We start from the raw sequence: 19,147 nt of genomic DNA on the forward strand, positions 1-19,147 counted from the left end.
TACCTGAGCACTACAAATAACTACATCAAGCAACACATTGAAATATTTTTTTGGAGCAAGCATCAGGTGAAGTTGCTGCAGATGACTGATGTTCTACTAATCGTGACTGACATGACTGTGGGTGCGGTTATGAACACACACTTACAAAGTCTTGTCGGATGTCGTTGAAGTCTTTGCCGTATTTCTCTAGCGCCTCTTCGAACATGGCGGCTTCCGAGGCACTCCACTCCTCCATCTCGTCCCTGCAGAGCACCGGGCCACCCGCTGGGACCAGTACACTCAGCGCACTGGACAGGTCGTAATTATGGCGATGGAGCGTGTCCATCGCGTGGAACTGCAACCGGCGGACACAGAACAGTAGGGTGGCGGGGTTATAATCTCACATTAAAGTCACGATCAGGTGCTGCAGGGTTTGAGTGCGTGTGCAACTCACCAGTGTGATGTCTCGTGAGGCTGCAGCGGCACTCATGTGTAAGCTCGGCTGTCTAACTGAACTGCTGCAGTCCAACGCTCGAGCAAAGGTCCCAACCGCCCTGAAAGAAACACACACATAAACAACCATACAGAACACACACATATATATATATATACACACAAAACACACAGTAAGATTCATCACAGCATAATTAAACATCTTTTTTAGGTGGGCTCATTGTTTTTTGTTGGTTATTATAGAAAAATAAACATTTTTCTTATGAAGCAAATGAGCCAATTACAAGTTGAACACAATAATTTAGAATATTTCTACTGACTTAAACATAAATCTTTGTATTATTAAATTTTAATTCAGTTCTCATCAATTTTTTTTTATCTAAAAATAAACTGTGATAAATTCACATGTGTTTCTGAGAACAATACATAACGACGCAATTAAATTTACATTATCATCATCTGCAAACAAAGGAAAATAACAATGAGGGTTCTTAAGTTGCATTCGGACAGGATCAGGCACTGCATGATTGTCCAGTGGTGTGTCTATTTGAGGATGTCAATCAGGAAATAACTTTTTATTTCACTGACTAACAGATTTTATTGATACCAGCGCTCGCTTCCTCTCATTCACTGTCCATGTCTCCCAACCCCTGCTGGCTTTCTCTCTCTCAAACCATCGGACACAAACCAAATTAAACTTCTTCGTGTCACTATTTTGCAGCATAAATTGTGAGTCAGACTCAGATTTAGAAGCTGGGTACATGAAAAAAAACAAAGCCAGAGCAGGTAGAGTATCAGAGTTTAGTCCATGAATCCACTTTGATAGTCTCAGTTACAGAGACATTTCAGGCTGACTGTGGAGGTTTGACTGGTCTTTGACCATTTGTGCCAGATCCTGTCTGGAGTATTAGGGTACCATAATACTTTAATAGGAATTGTTTAATCTGTTTGTTGGTTTTTCTATAAATAAATGAATAAACAGTTCCTTAAACGTGGTTATCAAACTCGTGTGACAAAGATATTCATCAATCAACATCAAACGATAAATAAATATTAAATAAACAATAAACTGTATTGTCTAAAATAACATCAGTGCAGTAAAACATTAAACGTCACTGAATTGACTTATGATCATGATCATATGTATGACTATAAATAACTAGACAATTAGACAAAAACAATTAATAGATATAAATTAGCCTCGTCTCACGTTTTCAAGTTCTTAACACGCTGCTCTATGACACAGTTTTGTCAATATGGTCAGGAGGATGTCAGTGTCTAAAGGTGAAAGGTCTTACCGTGCCACCACTAGGAATTGGTCTATCTGTTTGTTGGTGAGTGGACACTCTGGATCCCACAGCTTCTCTTCTAACTTGGACTGGTCCCTGTCATCTGCCTCACCTGCAGGATACACAGAGGAGACAGCTTACACACAGTGCGGGAGCTTGAACGCAGCCCGAAGGCGAAGAAACAGCATAATATGGTTATTTGCTAAAATGTAATCATGACTTTGAAGCCGGGAGATTGCTGTATTAACTTTTATGGTAGAGCTAGTAGTTTAAAGTCTGCACATCATTTGATATTACCTGAAAATATCCACATAATGTATGATGGTCTGTCCAATATGTTTTATTTATTAAGAATTTATAGCTTTATGGCTTCCAAGAAAGGCTTTCAGGGCCAAGTGGGCAACAAAGAAATCTCTAATGCATGTTTAATGTAGAAATGTATCAACTTTTGTTTACACCAGCAAGAAAAACTTCTCCATACGTCAACTTTTCTGGACTCAAGTTACCATTAATCCCTGATGTAGAAGATTTGCATGAGTGAAAGCGGCTTATCAAGTCAATCATGAAACAATTTAAGTAACTGTTCCTATAAAGTGTGGATGATCTATAAACAAGAAGTTTATTGGAAGAAAAAAAAGCTCCTAATTACGGTATAATCTCACCTCTTCAAACATCAGCTACCTCTCTCTGCTGTAAAAAAAAAAAAAAGTTTCTACACAACAAAACTTGTAGGTCTAATTAAATTCACGTTCAGTGAATCACATGCACTTCTCACTGACCCTCTTGTAGCATTTCAGGTACGTCTGCCTGAAAGCGCGGTCCCACTCTGATCTCTCCTTTGTCGGCCAGAAGCGTCTTCTGTGTCGGGTCGTACACCAGTGAGTAGAAGAACGTATCCTGAAGAAAACAACACACCAATCAGCCTCCATATTTTAAAGACACAGGCACAAATGTCAAACTCAGTTACTTCTCTATTATACATCTGAATCCAAGACATTCTCTTGGTAAACCTGTAATCTTCAGCTGTTGTATAACTGCTTTGCTTTTCTATATCTCGACAGAACAACGTGCAGATATTTTGATAATCGGTTACTAATTTTTTTGTTTTTTTCTTGTTTCATGTACTCATGGATCACGGCTACGCCTATATCGGTGATTGGTCAAGCCTGCTGCTGTGGTCCTGCTTGACATCTACGACAAATACCATTATTATCATTAGTTATAGCTTTATTAAAGTTTGAAGTTATATTGTATTGCGGCTGTGCATCTGTGTCTCTCTATTAAGTTTTTCCTTGACACTGTCGCCAAGTGCTTGCTCGTGGTGTGGATTGTTGAGTCTCGGTAAATGATAATATAAAGACAGTCTGCTCTGTATGGAAAGTTTCATGAGATACTCTTATGATTTGGTGCTATATAAATGAAATTAAATGGAATTTATTTGAGTTTGTTTTTTTTGCAAAACTTCCAAATATACTCTGGGTCCAGCATCTCTAATTTGAGGATCTCACTTTGACTTTTTTTGTCTTATGTTATAATTAACTTGTTGTTTTAGCCTTGAGGTGACAAATCATCTGACCACATCATCATGTCCGATAGAAAATCGCACTGCATATTTTTCACTACTTTCCTACATTTTATAGACCAAACGATAAATTAAATTAATCAACAATGAAATCAATTAGTTAGTTGCGGCCCTACTACATTTTTCTCTCCGTTGACAACTGACATGGAAAAAGCACATAAAGTAGGACAACACTTGCCAGGACAAACACAAACCAATAAGTGATGACAAATCAAGTTTTCTTTCCTCTGACTCACCTCTTTGTCAAGGTATGAAAGAACTGCTTCGGTCTCGTTCAATAATGCGACACTGCACTTCCCCCTAAGATGGAGAGGGGGAGGGAAAAGGCGTCATGTAAAACACAGACACAGGAAGTGAGCAGCGCTCGATTTGTCTTGTTCGCGGCTGGATGGGTGACTGTCCATGGGCACTGCCTGCAGACAACGAGGTGTGTACAGTACCTGATGTGTGTCGCGGGTAGACTCTCATACTGCCGGGAGAGAAAGAGCTCTCTGTGGCGAAGCTGGTGTTTCTGTTTTTCTGTGAGATCTGTCTCTGTCGGGCTCTCCTTCTCCTCTTCCAACTCCTCTGCAAAAGGCAAACAGAGGAAACAAAATCAGAAAACACATTAATGATGAAGAACCATGACAGCGGCTTCATCATAACAAAGACCAGCACCTAATTCACCCATCTGCCTGTGAAATTTTATACAAGATGACTTAATGCTATCTCATAACTGCACCATCCTCAGTTATAAAACAATAGGCGGGTGAAATGACTCTCAAGGGCTTTGTGATCACAAACGATTGCTGCCATCCATTAAAAGACGGCCAAGCTATTATGCTCAGACTATTACTAGAAACTTTAAAACAGTGAGGTCCATAAATATTGGACTGGCTTCCTGCAGATGAGTCAGCACATAAACAATTTATAACACAGTTACACAGTGCAGGAATATATTTAATAATAAGACTGGCAACTACCTATTGTTACACCAGTTGTTTCACAAGCTACGTATATCAAATTTTAAGCTGCCAGTTAGTTACCATCGTTGGAAAACCCCTCCCCACACACACCTTTCTGAGACTTTCCGAGAGCTGACAACCCTGTCTGACTGTTACTGGCCGACTGTAAAGCGGTGAGAACGGAGCTAAGAGCCATCTCGTGGTCAGACACGTCATACGAACTGTTTCTATTTCAGCGTAACCCAAACCTCAGTATCGTGTGTGTGTGTGGTGTGACTGGCTGTGACCATGTGCATTTCCACCAAGGCCTGGCAACATGGTCCTACTCTGTCAGAGCTAAATCCTTAAAACAGATCTACAAGGATATGTGGATACAAAAGTCTAAGGTTGTTCTGACCGGCCACACTCGAAGGTGAGGCGAAAACGCCACAGAGTGGGGCATGAATCATACAAAGATCTTTCCTCGAGGGTGTTGCACTTGTTTAAGAGAGGAGATAAACCCCCAGCTTACTTTCTAACCTTTGTACACATGCATCATTGGACAGAGCCAATTCAGTTCAAACATCTGAAGGTGTGAGGGATGCTGTACGATCCTCCGATAAGCACTGAGTATACTGTGTCTCTGGTTAAAGCCTTGCTTTATGGACAGATTTTAATCTCTCTCAATTTTGGAGCTCCACTCCTACATTATGTTACTTTCAACAGATAGCGGCCTCGCTGTTTTCTGATCGGCTCTTCTTTGATACATAAGAGCTGTCATTGCTGTGTAAAGACAGCTAATGGAAAGTTGTTGTTTTGTTTTGTTTTTTTGGCTGCACGCTGAAAGCTTTCCACCGTCAAACCACTGGAGGCCAGCTACAGGAAGTCTACCTCTTATGTGTACCTGAGGTTAGCGGCTGCTAATTTATAGGTCTTCAGAGCAAGACGCAGACATTTTTCAACATTTTGTCAGTGGATGAGATGATAAATGTAACGAGGAAGCAGCCACAGACTCTGTTGAGTTATTATCAAACCTAATTTTTGGATGCTTTGAGCAATAAATTTATTATAATGAGATACTTGCGATATTACTTTTTTTTCTGTGGAGCGATCATGGATGTGTTAGGGCACATTCAGACAGGATTCGACGCTGCGGTTAAAAACGCAGGTTTTTCCATTTAATTGAGTGGAGGTAGTTTAGGTTGCGGCGGTGCGGGAAGCAGGGGAAATAAAAAGTTATTTACTGTTGACAAACACTGACGCACAACGAGTTGAATGTTTGCTAGATCAGAAAAAAAAGTGTTTCAATCTCCCATTAAGCAAATTAACTCTTTTTCAAACCTCAAACGAGTGTAAAAACGTTTTTTTCGAATCAAACATTTCTACTGCGATGCTTCAAAATGTGCATAAGATACGTTTATGGAAACATGTCTTGTTGATCAGTAGTTTTTAAAAAAAGCACAGACGCTTCAGCTTTGACTCCTACAAACTCTTCATGTTCTGTTTTATTTCTGTAAACTGGCTGTCCCTTTGTATCCCCCTGAACTAATCTGAGCCATAAATTGTGTGAATTCTTTCTGTCTCTTTTTTTTAAAGTGTAGTAGGCAGTGTTAAATTTTATTGTTGTTTCTGTCTCTTCTGCTGACCAGCTGGAAAACGACTGACTCAAAAATAGCTTGTTTAATTGGCACAGTGCTGCGACGAACACATATGTCCCTGCATATTGTATGGTTTATGGTTTTAGGCTTAAGCTTTCTTTATGTTGACAGACTTTCGGCCAAACTGGTTTACAACAAATGCTGTGACCACACAGAGGAGAGTATTCAGCCACACATTCCCGTCTTTCCTGTCAGTGCTGAGACTCAGTCATGTAAACTTTATGAATCGTTCTCGGGCTGGGTTTCTTGTTGTTTACTCCTCATCTCATATGTGCTCCTAAAAGTTGTAGGTTTGCTTTGGCAGAGGGGAGTTTTTTTATGTCCATTTATGTCGATCAATAATTTGTTTTTTTCTGACCAAAGGATGGGAAGTGAAACATGTAAACAGGTAGGAGGCTTCCCACACAGAACAGGTGTTGTTGTGATAACGACACCTTCCTTTCCTTCATTCTCAGACAGCCACACTACCCCTCCAACCCTTCCTTCCCTGTAAAAAGTAATTGAGAAATAAATGTGATGTATAAATACAAATAGCACCAGAGCGCCTATTTACGTAACCAAATGGATCCACTCTGGAGCGGTGGACGACATTAAATAAACAGAAAAACAACATTATACTGGCCGTAAATGTGTACGAAGGACATGCTAAGTGAGAAACCCAGCTGGAAATGTCTGCCTGACTGACATGCGGCTGAAAGCCCATAATGACATTTTCTGTCAGGGAGAACGGTGGAAAATGAACAGAAAACACGGTACACACCATGAGTACTGTCTGTTATCAGGGGGAATGTAAGATATCTCCCCAATGAGATGGAGGAGCTAACAGCGCTAACCAGGCTACAGAGGGAGTGTCGAGAGTGTAGCATCGCAGATACGTGGCTGAAAGACTCGCTGGTAACTCCGGACAGCTTTCAACTTGTGAGAGCTGAAGACGGGCAAGAAAGCAGGGAGACAGATGGGGAACCACGCACAGCAAAGGACCACAGGCTGGAGTCCTAACTGGACCGATGGAAGAAGGACTCAACCTTTTGTACGTGGGGAGCCTGCTCTACCAGTTGAGCCACCAGGGTGTCATCCACCTTGTGTATTTTGAGCTGCTGGAACAAGTAAATTCCCCAGTGTGGAATCAATTAAGTCTGTCTTACCTTATCTTTGAGAAAAACAAAACACCATCACAATTTCCCAGAGCCCAGGGTGACATTACTGGTCTTGTTACTTCGTAAGTAATTTAGTAAGAGGGAAAAACCCAAAGATATTCCAATTACAATGATGTACACGAGAGAAAAGAGCATTTGCGAAGCTAAAACGAGCAAATTTATGCTTGAAAAGTGACTTCAAAGAAAGTTGATCATACAAATTGGTGCCAAATATTATCTGCTCGGTGACTGATTGATTAATCCACTCACCTTTTGAGCTCTACATTTGAGTTTTGTGTTACAGATTCTGAAGAAACTGCATTGTCTCCTGCTTGATAAAAGAAACTCAAACTTCGCGACAGGAGTTATTACTCACTTGCATGTTTGTCTGCGAGCTGGATGAGGCTGTGGGAGATGTCTCTCCTTCTGTAGAAACAAACCACCTTGGCCTCCACATTCCCACTGGCCGTCTGAAACAGAGAGCAGAGGGAGTCGGGTTAACTGAAAGAGGTGGCGACACCTCCCCGCACAAACCTCTAATTTCCCAAGAGACTCCTGGCTCCTTTTGTGTGCTCGTCAAGCTCTGCTGCTATGACAGGCTGACCAGGGCAGCAACAGCGCTTTTGATCACATGATTGATTGATTGTCTTGCTGTGTAATTAGGCCGACAGGCTTAAAGACTCAGCTACTATTAAATGCTGTGACTGATGGAGAGTGAATGGATGTGGGAGTGCGAGGTTTGCAAAAAAAAAAAAAAAAACTGTTTCCAACTTTTGCGGCTTTTCAAAAATGAGGTTGTAGGTAATAGCTTGTGTATTTAATTCCAGCGTTCGACTGAAGGATATGGACAAAATAAGAGGAACACCTCATGATATATGGCAATACGAAGCCACAATCTATGTTTAATAAACCTTAACATACAGGCAGTATTTTCTGCATAGAGCTCCTGTTATTTAATCCACCCCCTTTATCATTTATTATACTCACGTATGCTGTCTTTATTTTATAGTGTATAGCCTTTTTCACAGGCTGATACTGATCTGACATTTTCCCACCCACGCCATCTGATAACGACACAAATTTATCAGAGTATCTTGGTACAAATGCAACACAGGAAAAGCTTTTCTAACATGCAAGTATATAAACAAAAAAAAAAAGTCAGAGGAGGCTTTGGTCATGTTCTTAACTCGAAGGAAATAAGTTAAAACACGTTACAACTACTCAAATATTGACAGAAAAACACGAGACCGTGCTGCTTTTCAAAGCTGGGATACACTAATATTCAGTCCGAAGCTACCCGAGCTGCATCAGTGTTCATTACAATGATCAACCCCACCTGTACGTCTAATCCGACAGGTGCGTCCTATAATATCAACGGCAGTTAATAGGCCGTGGAACACCTGTCACGCACCACATAATGAACACTTCTAGTCACAAAATGCACACAGCATTACAAAGACCGGGCGGGGACAGGAGCAAGAGAGGAATCCTGCCTATTCGCCCTCAGGCATAAAAAGGAATAAAACACACACACACACTAAACACAAATAACTTGCAAATGCCTCATTACCTTGTTTAGTTCTTCTATCCGGCGGATCAGGTATGGGTTACTGGAGGAGTTCTCAAAAAATACATAATCTGCAACAGAAAAGATATTTCTGATCAGTTCACTGAAATTCAGTATTAGCCTGTGAAACCAAGTGAAAACGACACACTGAGTGGTGACTTTTCACGCCCATGTCAACGGACATGTTTTTGTTTAGATTAGTCTGTCTTGGCTGGACAATAAAGTTCACTGTAATAATATTATTATCATTTTCATTAGGTATACATCAGTCAATCAAATGCCATTCAATACAGGAGCTCAGTCATGAATTACACCCTTTTAATGGCGCAGTCACAGAGGTATTAATTAACTAAACATAAACTATATGTGGCTTGCAGTGGTGCTGAACTGGACTGCGTTATATTCAAAAGGTGTTTCTGAAGTTGTGCCCGCTCCATTTACAGACATGTGGGGCAATAGATCAGTCCAGTTCCACCTCCAATTCAATAATAAACCTGTAATTGAGTTCACTTTTCACCAACAGTTCCAACTTAGCATTATAATCCTTAATGGAGAATATCTGGCATTAATATATATATGTATACCTGTGATCAGGGAGTGTACATACATGCAAACACCATGGCATTCATAACCACTGACAGTCTAAAGAATAGACAATGTACGATCTGTAGCCAGCATCGAGTGGATGTTTGAGGAACTGCACTTCCACATTGGCTTCACCTCAGAGGTTACAGCTTGTTCCCAACTCACTAAAAACTAAACTGAGGAAGAGGAAACTGACTTGGAAACATACTGAGAGTCATTTCTTATAAATACCATTGAGGAAATAATGTTTCGCGGCTACAGCAGAGCCAAGAATAGAAACACCTGAGTAAATGTAAAGAAAGTGTAAAGAACGGGGTCACAAGACAAACATAAAGACCATTAATTATAATGATAAGGCACCACGGCGAAAATAAAAAAAGGTCAAGGTAATTATACGTGCACTGAAAGGTTCACACAGCATGTACAGGAACATTTTTCTCATGCACTTTGAATACTGTGAGCTGCTCTAATAAGTGAATTTCCACCAGTGTGGCATTAATAAAGTCTATCGATAACAAAATGAGCACTAACACGACTTCACTGAGGCTTAAATCAGCTTAAAATATACAGTAAGTTTGGAAAACTTCAGCACAGATAAACACTCCCTTCATGAGCCAGAGCTGTCAAATATATATATATATTTATTTATTTATTTTATGGTCACTACTCTTGCAATAATATTATTTGTATCATGGTCACTTACTTTGCAATATTTCTTACACTATGGTCACTTTACATTACAATACTCTTTTTATACATCATGCCTCTTATATCCTCAGTACTTGTCTGTTTGAAGGTTGATTGTTTTTTTGTTTTTTTTGCCTTTTCTACTTTCTCTAATTCTGTAGTGTATGCTACACTTTCCTCTGCTGCTGTACCAAGTAAATTAAATAAAGAATAAAGTATATCTAATCTAAATGATGTCAGTTATCTATATAGTCAGATGTTTTATATTAGATATATATATATATATATAATATATTATTATATATATGATCTATATATATATTTAAAAATAGGACTACTTTTAAGTATATAATATAAAAGTACCTAAATGCACCATCAGGTTTTAAGTTAAAGGAGGTGGAGGTGAGTTGAGGTGACCATATGGACAACAAGCTGATACATACACATGCATACTGTAACTCCAGTGATAAACTGTTGCCCTTTATATCACCCGGGCAAAGGCGCATATTGTTTATGTTTGTAACCTGTCAAACACGTGTGACATTTAAGCTTTTAAAAACACGGCCGGTACTGTGAGTTTGAAGCCCGAGTAGGTGAGAATAAGAGGTGTAAGGTTTTTTAATCCGACCCCGACGCATCGACGCCATGAATCGAGGACTATAATTTTAAATGGTGAATTCCAGCAGACTGCTAACAAGCTAGCGTAGCTCCCACTTGAAGGCGATTTCGATAATCGCTTATAACTTGTAGCTGAAAGTAGGTGGATGGTGTGGCGATAGCCGGTGTGTAGGGTTACCGAGGCCGGCAGATGCGTCGCTGAAATCGGCGCAAAGACGAGCGCCACAGCTGCAATCATGCTAATCAGCGGAGCCGTTGGTGGTGCTAACGTTAGCTAAATAAGGACTCGTACTAATGGCTGCATGCCAGAAGAGGCAAATACAAAAGGCAGCCTCAGACAGCCCGTGGTAACATTTTAATAAACCTCTAAAACACATGTCTAGCCCAGGGGTGCCACTGTGGACCGGTCTCCGACGTCTCTGGTGTGGTTAAGCCCGACAAAAAGGTGCCGACGGTTGAAAAAAAATGTTTACATTGTACGCTAGCTTATTTAGCAAGCTGGCGGGGCTAGCTGCTGTGGCCACGACAAGACTCGAGGCCTGACCCATTTTGAATCCCAAATATTTAGAAATTATCACCTCCTTGCTCCGACTTAACGCACCTCTGTTACTGTAGCACAGTCGTATCTCACTATTTAGACACAAACAAGAGGACAATAACGCCACATAAAGCCCAGGGGATGCAAAACTGGACGGGTTTCAGTTTGATAAAAAGATCCACATTGACATACATACCTCCGACCCGGTACATGTTGGCCGCCATTTCTGCCCTCCCGGAGTGTAAACCATAAACTAAGAGGAATAAAATAAATTAATAAAAACAATAAAACTGAGTTTCTTAAAAAAAGGTGTAAGGTGCGATAAATTATGATCGTCGAGACTCCGGATGTGAGTGTCCAATCGGGAGTTTTTTTTTTTTTTTTTTTTTTTTTTTTTTTGGTAAATCAGCCCCCCCCTCCTCCTCCGAGGATCCACTGTTCCCTTCACAATACAGTGAACTCACGGCAGCCGAAAGAAGTCCGAGCAACCCGAAAAACCACTGACTGCTGACGTCGAGAGGGGAGCCCGCGCACGCGCAAACACGAGTATATAGACACGCGCACAGTCACTCACACACACACACCTTTACACAAGTTACCTTTAAAACTCATACTGTGCATTATTCGAAATAAACAATGTGTTGTTTATTCTGAATATTTTAGTTTAATTTTATAAACATCATAAAACTTATATATAGTGATAATGATTGAGTGTGCCTGAAAGAGCACACTATATACTATTTACCACACTTATTATTATTATTGAGTGTGCCTGAAAGAGCACAGGATATACTATTCACCACGCTTATTATTATTAAGTGTGCCTGAAAGAGCACACTATATACTATTCACCGCATTTATTATTATTATTAAGTGTGCCTGAAAGAGCACACTATATACTATTTACCACACTTATTATTATTATTGAGTGTGCCTGAAAGAGCATTCACCGTGCTTATTATTATTATTATTATTAAGTGTGCCTGAAGGAGCACACAATATACTATTCACTGCACTTATTATTATTGAGTGCGCCTGAAAGAGCACACTATATACTATTCACCGTGCTTATTATTATTATTGAGTGTGCCTGAAAGAGCACACTATATATTATTCACCACGCTTATTATTATTATTGAGTGTGACTGAAAGAGCACATTATATACTATTCACCACACTTATTATTGAGCGTGCCTGAAAGAGCACACTATATACTATATACTATTCATCACACTTATTATTATTGAGTGTGCCTAAAGAGCACACTATATACTATTTACTGCGCTTATTATTATTATTAAGTGTGCCTGAAAGAACACCCTATATACTATTCACCACGGCAAAGAATGAATGGGTGTGTATTGGTAGAATGTTCGAGAGCTAGAGTGCGTGACATCATCGCTAGAGTGGAGAGGGAGAGGGAGAGAAAAAAATGTTTAAAAAAATGTAAACTGCTCTCGAGGCCACAAATTTCACTCTCCGGAAATAATTTATACATAGAAACGTAGGAAAATGTGTGGTGGTTGCAGTGATAACATTGCTAAAGCTGTCACACTCGCAGAGAACCCACGCAGACATGGAGAGAACATGCAAACTACAGAAAGTATTTTTATTTATGTATTTTCTCATCCACCTTGTGGACTGTGAGCTGCTGTAACAAGTCAATTTTCCCAGTGTGGGATCAGTGATGTCTATCATATCTTGAAACTGTTTTTAATAAAATTCACCCATATAACCCAAGCGGCAACCTCCATGGCTGTGAATTGAAGCCAATGCAAAAATGCCAAAAAACTGCAGTTCCTAAAATGGCCACTTGAGGCTGGCTACAGAATGAGTCAGTCTCCATAAACCCCCATGTTAAAATGTCCGACTTCACAGCAAAAAATAAACATGTTTACAACCTATTACAAAAAACTGCTTTGGTCTCTATAACTAATTTCCCCGTTCATGACAACTGTACTGAGTCCGAATTTTTATAGAACCTAATCAAATTATATTAAGGCCTAAAGTTATGCATAATTAACTTTGTGGCCACTTTGATTGTTGGGTGCCATTACAGGTGGCTTTTCCCGGTGTGGGGTAATAATGTCTATCTTATCATATCTTAAAACTAATAAAATTCACCCATATAATCAGACTACTTAAAGGACCAGTGTGCAAAATGTGGTGTATGTATTGGTGTAGTGGCATTTCTCTTTCATAACAAGAGGGAAAAACTCTGGTGGCCGAGAAAATATGCGGAAAATGCAGATAAGGCCCTATATAGAGCCAGTGTTTAGTTTGTCTGTTTGGGCTGCTGTAGCACCAGAGGACACAATGACACAATGGAAAACAAAATGATTCACATTTTTAGGCAATTTTACAGTAATGTAAACATAATTATGAATGTTATATTTCATTTCTGCCATATAATCTGATATTATAGAAATATCACAGGGATATTAGAAGAATATCTTATCTTAGTCATAATATAAACGTGTCAAAAGATTTAAAATGTATTTCCATGAGGAAAACTGTAAGATGCAACTGTAGGATAATACATATTTGTATTTGTATTCTGCATCCATGGAGTCAGCATCTGCTCTGGAGTTTTTCCTCCTTCCGTGCGTGTGTGCATGTGACATCACAGTTAGGATTTCCTCCCCCTGACTGGGGTGGAGAGTCTCTTCAACAGGCTATACAGAGGGAGAAGAAGAGGAGTGAGGGATAAACGGAATAGTTTCCACCAGCCACGGAGCTCAGAGCAGACCACCTCCACTCAAAGCGAACCACACCCCGGGGGACAGGGGAGACTGTGGTCCCCTTCCTTGCTCCTCTACCTCCTCCAACAAAGTGTCCAAACTCCTCTTAAGGAAAGGAGGAATGGACGGTGAAGAGGAGTTTTAGTCCGGCTGACAAGATGAAGTTCGGGAAGAGCATCTGCGTACTCAACGTAGGGGGAACCCGGTACGCCTTCACCCGTGAGGTGATCAGGGATTTCCCTCTCCGGCGCGTCAGCCGCCTGCATGCCTGCGCAACCGAAAAAGAGGTTCTTGAACTGTGCGACGACTACGACCGGGACCGCAATGAGTTTTTCTTCGACCGCCACGCACAGGCTTTCGTGTTCATCATGCTGTACGTGCGCTCCGGTAAACTCCGCTTTGTGCCCGGAGTGTGTGAGCTGTCCTTCTACACGGAGATGCTCTACTGGGGACTGGAGAGTGCGCACTTGGACTCCTGCTGCCAGAAACGCCTGGACGACAGGATGTCCGAGGTCGGAATGGACAGTCTATCCGAGGAGGACATAGGAGTGTCGGGGGATGAGCCTCAGAGCCCGGGCGAGCCGGTGCAACGGACTGCGCTCACGGGTCGCGCCAAATGGCTGGAGATGCTGCGCAAAGCTTTTGAAGAGCCCAACTCTTCTCTTTTGGCACAGCTGCTGGCTTCAGTGTCGGTGCTCTTTGTGATTGTTTCTATGGTTATGCTGTGTGCTAGCACCCTGCCGGACTGGAATACAGCCAAGAAAAACACTGTGGATGAGCACAGGTAGGCAATAAGGGACCCTCTCTCTGAGGATGCTATAGAAACAAATATAAAAAAAAAAACACTGGAGAGCACCTTTCAAAGGGTGATGCATGGAGGTTTTTGTCATTTTGCAGATTTATGAGTTTGTTTTACAATTTTTCACATAAAAAATGTCCAAAAGCAACAGCATGACACTTAAAATGTTGATTACATTTAGAGACATTGTCCTTGTGTTCAGTGACTTGACGCCCCTTAAGTCAATACAGCCAGTGACAAGTTCCAGGAAGCACATTAAACATTAGGACAAGCGCCCAAGGAAGCCAATCAATAACCAATCCATATTATCTACAAAAAGTGTAGTGTTAATTATTACACTGAAAATCTCCTTCACAATTTTTTTTGAATATTTTTATTGGCTCGGTTAGTTTACATTGCACAGTACACAAGGAGGACAAATATATTGGATAATATTCATAATATTCCAGTGGGTAATGAGCTGAAATGATGAAGGTGTACTGAGGGATTATATATTAATGTAAGCAAACAGAGATGAATTGAAGTAAGGGGATCGCCTCTAGTCTACAAATCAGCTCTTGGCTCTGGTTGTTGAAAAAGTGCACCTCTCTTTCCACATTATTTTGGCCTCGGCTGTATCCTCTAAGAAGCCTGAAGCGGCCTTTCTCTATATATGGCTAGGTTATGTTCACTCAGGCTTGGACATAGTTTTGGATCAGTTACAGTGGTTAGATAATCAACTAAAAGTGTAGCTTATACTCTGTGTTTTTGCTGCACTATAATTTGGTTTGGTCTAATTGTGCTAATGTAGTTATCCCTTGGTTGTGTGTGGTGTTTTCTTGGCGTTATTGCACCACCTCTCTCTAATTCAGTTTGATTGCCTTTGCTGTGCTAATCAATGGGGTAATCGTGTGTCACACTCACTCACCTCTTTGAAGCTTTGTAATCCCCCCCCTCTATGCAGTTTCCAGGCAATTTCTAGCCTTGTGTCCCTTTTGTAAAGCTCCTCCTCTTTGTTTACTTGTCTTGACCCTGAATTGCGTCATACACCTTTCTTATTTCCCATAATTCATATCACCCGTGCATGTACTGATTGCCAAACAGTAGGTTATCTCATACCATCCATATCACTCTGTAGCTCCTCTGCCATTTCCTGTTTACAGTGTGTTTTCTCCTCTGTAGGATAGTGGAGGCCGTGTGTATTGGCTGGTTTACAGCAGAGTGCATAGTGCGCTTTCTGGTAGCCAAAAACAAGTGGGAATTCCTCCGCCGGCCGCTGAACATCATCGATGTGATTGCCATCACCCCCTACTATGTTACCATGGTGCTGGCTCGGGCAGGGATGCCCGGTGCTGGGCTCGGGGTTGCTGGAGTGATACTGCGCGTGCTGAGGATGATGCGAGTGTTCTGGCTCATGAAGCTGGCCAGACACTTCCTGGGCCTGCAGACACTGGGCCTGACGCTCACACGCTGCTACCGGGAGATGGTCATGCTGATGGTGTTTGTCTGCGTAGCCATGGCGATATACAGTGCCCTGGCACAGCTCTTGGAGCACGGCTTGGACTTGGGGACTCAGAATCCGGATTATGCCAGCATCCCAGCCGCCGCCTGGTGGGTCATCATTTCCATGACGACGGTAGGGTATGGGGATGTGTACCCTGTGACAATTGGGGGAAGGGTGCTTGGAGGGATGTGTGTGGTGAGCGGCATTGTCCTCTTGGCACTTCCCATCACGTTCATCTACCACAGTTTTGTACAGTGCTACCATGAACTCAAACTCCGCTCTGCCAGGTACGCACGCAGCCTGTCATCAGAGGTACTGCAATGACCAAAACACCTGTGGGAGAAACTCAACAAACCAGTGGAGCTGCTGATCCCATTGTGAAATAATGATCATCTTCACGCCCTGACCTGTTTCCTGCCTGAGCTGCAACTGATTTTATTTGGCCTCTTTACATAGTTCCTGCCTGTAGTGGTGATGATCATAAGTCTTCATCCAGCATGCTCCACTTTCGCTGGAGAATAAAAAATATAATTATTTATTCAACACACACAGGCAGTCCAGTTTTGACAGTAGCTTCTGTTTACATTGTATCCCCATGGATACAACATTGGCGGAGATGGCTGCTTTTTTTGTATGCTGCATCGTGTGTGTGTGTGTGTGTGTGTGTGTGTGTGTGTTTGTCTGGCCATCAGCCTTTCACTTTGTCTAAGCTTTGCACCCAGATGGTACAAGTTACACAAGATTGATATGCGACCTAGATGCATTCTGTTAAACCTGTGAAACATAGAAAAGGAATGAACAAGTGGGTGCAAAGTGGGGATGGAAAAAAGGGGGTAACGCAGGGGGCTTAGTGTGTAGCCATGGATAATGAAATATGGAGACGGGTCAGCGAGGACTACAAGGTGGCAGACAGATAAAAGGGTGACAGATATGTCAGGGCAGATGGAGTGGGAGAAATGATAGATAAAAGATTATAAGCACAAAAATGACAACGATGGCTGAAGCACAAAGTATGAATAGACGGCGTTGCTTCTCCATTTGCGGGTGAATGTAAGGCATTTTGTGTTTCTGAGTCTCCAAGGCAACCTCATCCTCCAACATGTCAATCATAATGGTGGGTGATTTGTGTGCACACAAATAGGCCACATCCACACACACACACACACACACACACACACACACATTCCTCCTGGCTTGGAAAGCAGCATTTTTATTTTGCTATTGTTGAGAAAAATACTTGAAATACTTAAGAAATAAATAAATAAGAGAGGAGGAATAAAAGAGCCGTAGAGGACGACACAGATGATGGTTCTGACATTCATGATTCACACATGATCGCCTCGTCTATACTTTGCCAAGACGATAAGATTTATTGAAAAGACACATGATGCAAACAAACAAGTCAACACCTCTCCCACACAACAGTCTTTCTCTGCGTCTCCTCTCCTCTTCCTCCTGTTGCCATCAACCATCGTCTTTTTACACACACATCCACACACACGCCCTTGCTCTTCTGTTGCAAAGGAAATTAAACAATTAATGACTCTGTTTGTTATCTGTCTGTCCTTGAATGTGAAGTCTACATTTGGTATTTCCTTATTACAGCCTGTATGAGTTCAGTATGTATTGTAGACAGTACATATCTCAATAGCCTTGTTGCTGTTTTATCAACGTGCTTTTTTAAGTAAAAATGAAACACATCACCGCCTGCAACATCCTAATTTTCAACTCATGTGACATAGCTTAGAGCTACAGTGAATTTTGGCCGGGCCTGATTGAAACCATCAGTCAAAACTTTTTCATCAGTAAACTATGGACTTGTAATTAATGTGATCAATGTTCAAGCTTTTATAATAAAATTACAAAATGTCTTTGAATGTGTTATCGCTTATTCCAAATCAAACTGTGTCATAAAAATGGTCAAATTTAACTGTTAGACTCCATCTTCTGAATATTTGAATATTGATCTTTTTTAACATCACTTACTCCTTCTTAATTAATCCCATGCAGTAAAACCCACCAATCTGATAAATGTAAAAGGTATTTTTGGCAATTGGAGTCTCGATGTCATACTATTTACACCTCTAAGTGTCCTGCAGGCAACAAAACATAATGTTCGGTGTTAGGAACACCTGAGCCCACAGGCAAGGACAGTCAGCGCACTCATCAGGTTCATACCGGGGTGACCACTGTTCCACAGTCCAGTTCACAAAGCACTGTTATAAAGTGAAATCGACCCTGATTCACAGACTGCTGCTGCTCTGTTCTCAGGGTTCAAACCTTTTATCACTCTGTATTATATTATCCCCAATAGATAATAAATTAAAAGGTTGAATTAAATTTAAAAAAAATAGCATAAAGTGTCCTAGAAAGGTGTTTCTCTGAACAGCTTCAGAGAGCCAAGTCTCTGAAACTCTGGATTTGAACAACATAATCTTAAAACACATGAAATCAAAGATCTAACATATGAATTTACTGAGTGTAAATTCCCAAATCCTATGTTATTTTTATCATTGCTGCTCTAACTTCCTGATTGATGGCTTTTTGAGGCTGCATTGAGCCTGAGAAGATCTGTAGTCACGATTCAGGGCAGGAAAATGACCTCTACCTCCGCTGCATGTGTTTCAGGTCAACACCTTGAGCTTGTTGTTGTGTTCCACAAACCATTCCTGAACCACTTCGCTTTGTGGCAGGGCGCATTATCCTGCTGAAAGAGGTCACTGACATCAGGGTTTCTATTAAAGGACATATGGTCTGCAACAATACTTAGGGAGTATATAGGGAGTAAAGTAACATCCACATCAATCAAAGGACCCAAGGTTTCCCAGCAGAACATTACCCAAAGCTTACCCTGCTCCCAAAGTGCATCCTGGTGTCATGATAAGTGATGCACCCAGCCATCCATATGATGCAAAAGAAAATGTGGTTCACCTTCTTCTGTGGTCTAGTTCTGATGTGACCATTGTTGGCGCTTCCAGCATTGGACAGGGGTCAGCATGGTCACTTTGATGTAGGTTTCAGTGGCACCTAGCAGTGAAATTGCAGATTCCAACCAAATGAATACTTTTCTGCATCTCACTCTGTCCTTACAAACATGTAAGAAAAACTC

General features: G+C 41.2%; 2 protein-coding genes across 5 annotated transcripts in view; one reads left to right on the forward strand and one right to left on the reverse strand.

Annotated features, from left to right (window-relative positions):
• Positions 1-11,560, reverse strand: part of mta3 (metastasis associated 1 family, member 3) — a 29,540-nt gene extending 17,980 nt beyond the window's left edge. The window contains exons 1-10 of one of the 4 annotated variants that reach the window (XM_027289385.1): positions 11,480-11,560; positions 11,212-11,268; positions 8,591-8,658; positions 7,397-7,490; positions 3,744-3,870; positions 3,540-3,603; positions 2,501-2,618; positions 1,731-1,833; positions 434-533; positions 146-334 (exon numbers count right to left, since the gene is read on the reverse strand). In XM_027289385.1, coding sequence (XP_027145186.1) covers positions 146-334; positions 434-533; positions 1,731-1,833; positions 2,501-2,618; positions 3,540-3,603; positions 3,744-3,870; positions 7,397-7,490; positions 8,591-8,658; positions 11,212-11,239 — 891 coding nt within the window. In that variant the 5' untranslated portion in view covers positions 11,240-11,268; positions 11,480-11,560. Of the gene's footprint in view, positions 1-145; positions 335-433; positions 534-1,730; positions 1,834-2,500; positions 2,619-3,539; positions 3,604-3,743; positions 3,871-7,396; positions 7,491-8,590; positions 8,659-11,211 lie in introns of all 4 variants that reach the window. The other 3 variants (XR_003463963.1, XM_027289384.1, XM_027289386.1) reach the window with 3 other exon arrangements.
• Positions 11,561-13,593: 2,033 nt separating this feature from the next.
• Positions 13,594-17,909, forward strand: kcng3 (potassium voltage-gated channel, subfamily G, member 3). The gene is made up of 2 exons (XM_010736046.3): positions 13,594-14,540; positions 15,717-17,909. The coding sequence occupies exons 1-2, from the start codon at positions 13,915-13,917 to the stop codon at positions 16,360-16,362; spliced, it is 1,272 nt and encodes a 423-aa protein (XP_010734348.1). The 5' UTR covers positions 13,594-13,914; the 3' UTR covers positions 16,363-17,909.
• The last annotated feature ends 1,238 nt before the right edge of the window (positions 17,910-19,147 follow it).

The sequence above is a fragment of the Larimichthys crocea genome, chromosome XVI (assembly GCF_000972845.2).
Source record: "Larimichthys crocea isolate SSNF chromosome XVI, L_crocea_2.0, whole genome shotgun sequence".
Classification (NCBI taxonomy): domain Eukaryota; kingdom Metazoa; phylum Chordata; class Actinopteri; family Sciaenidae; genus Larimichthys; species Larimichthys crocea.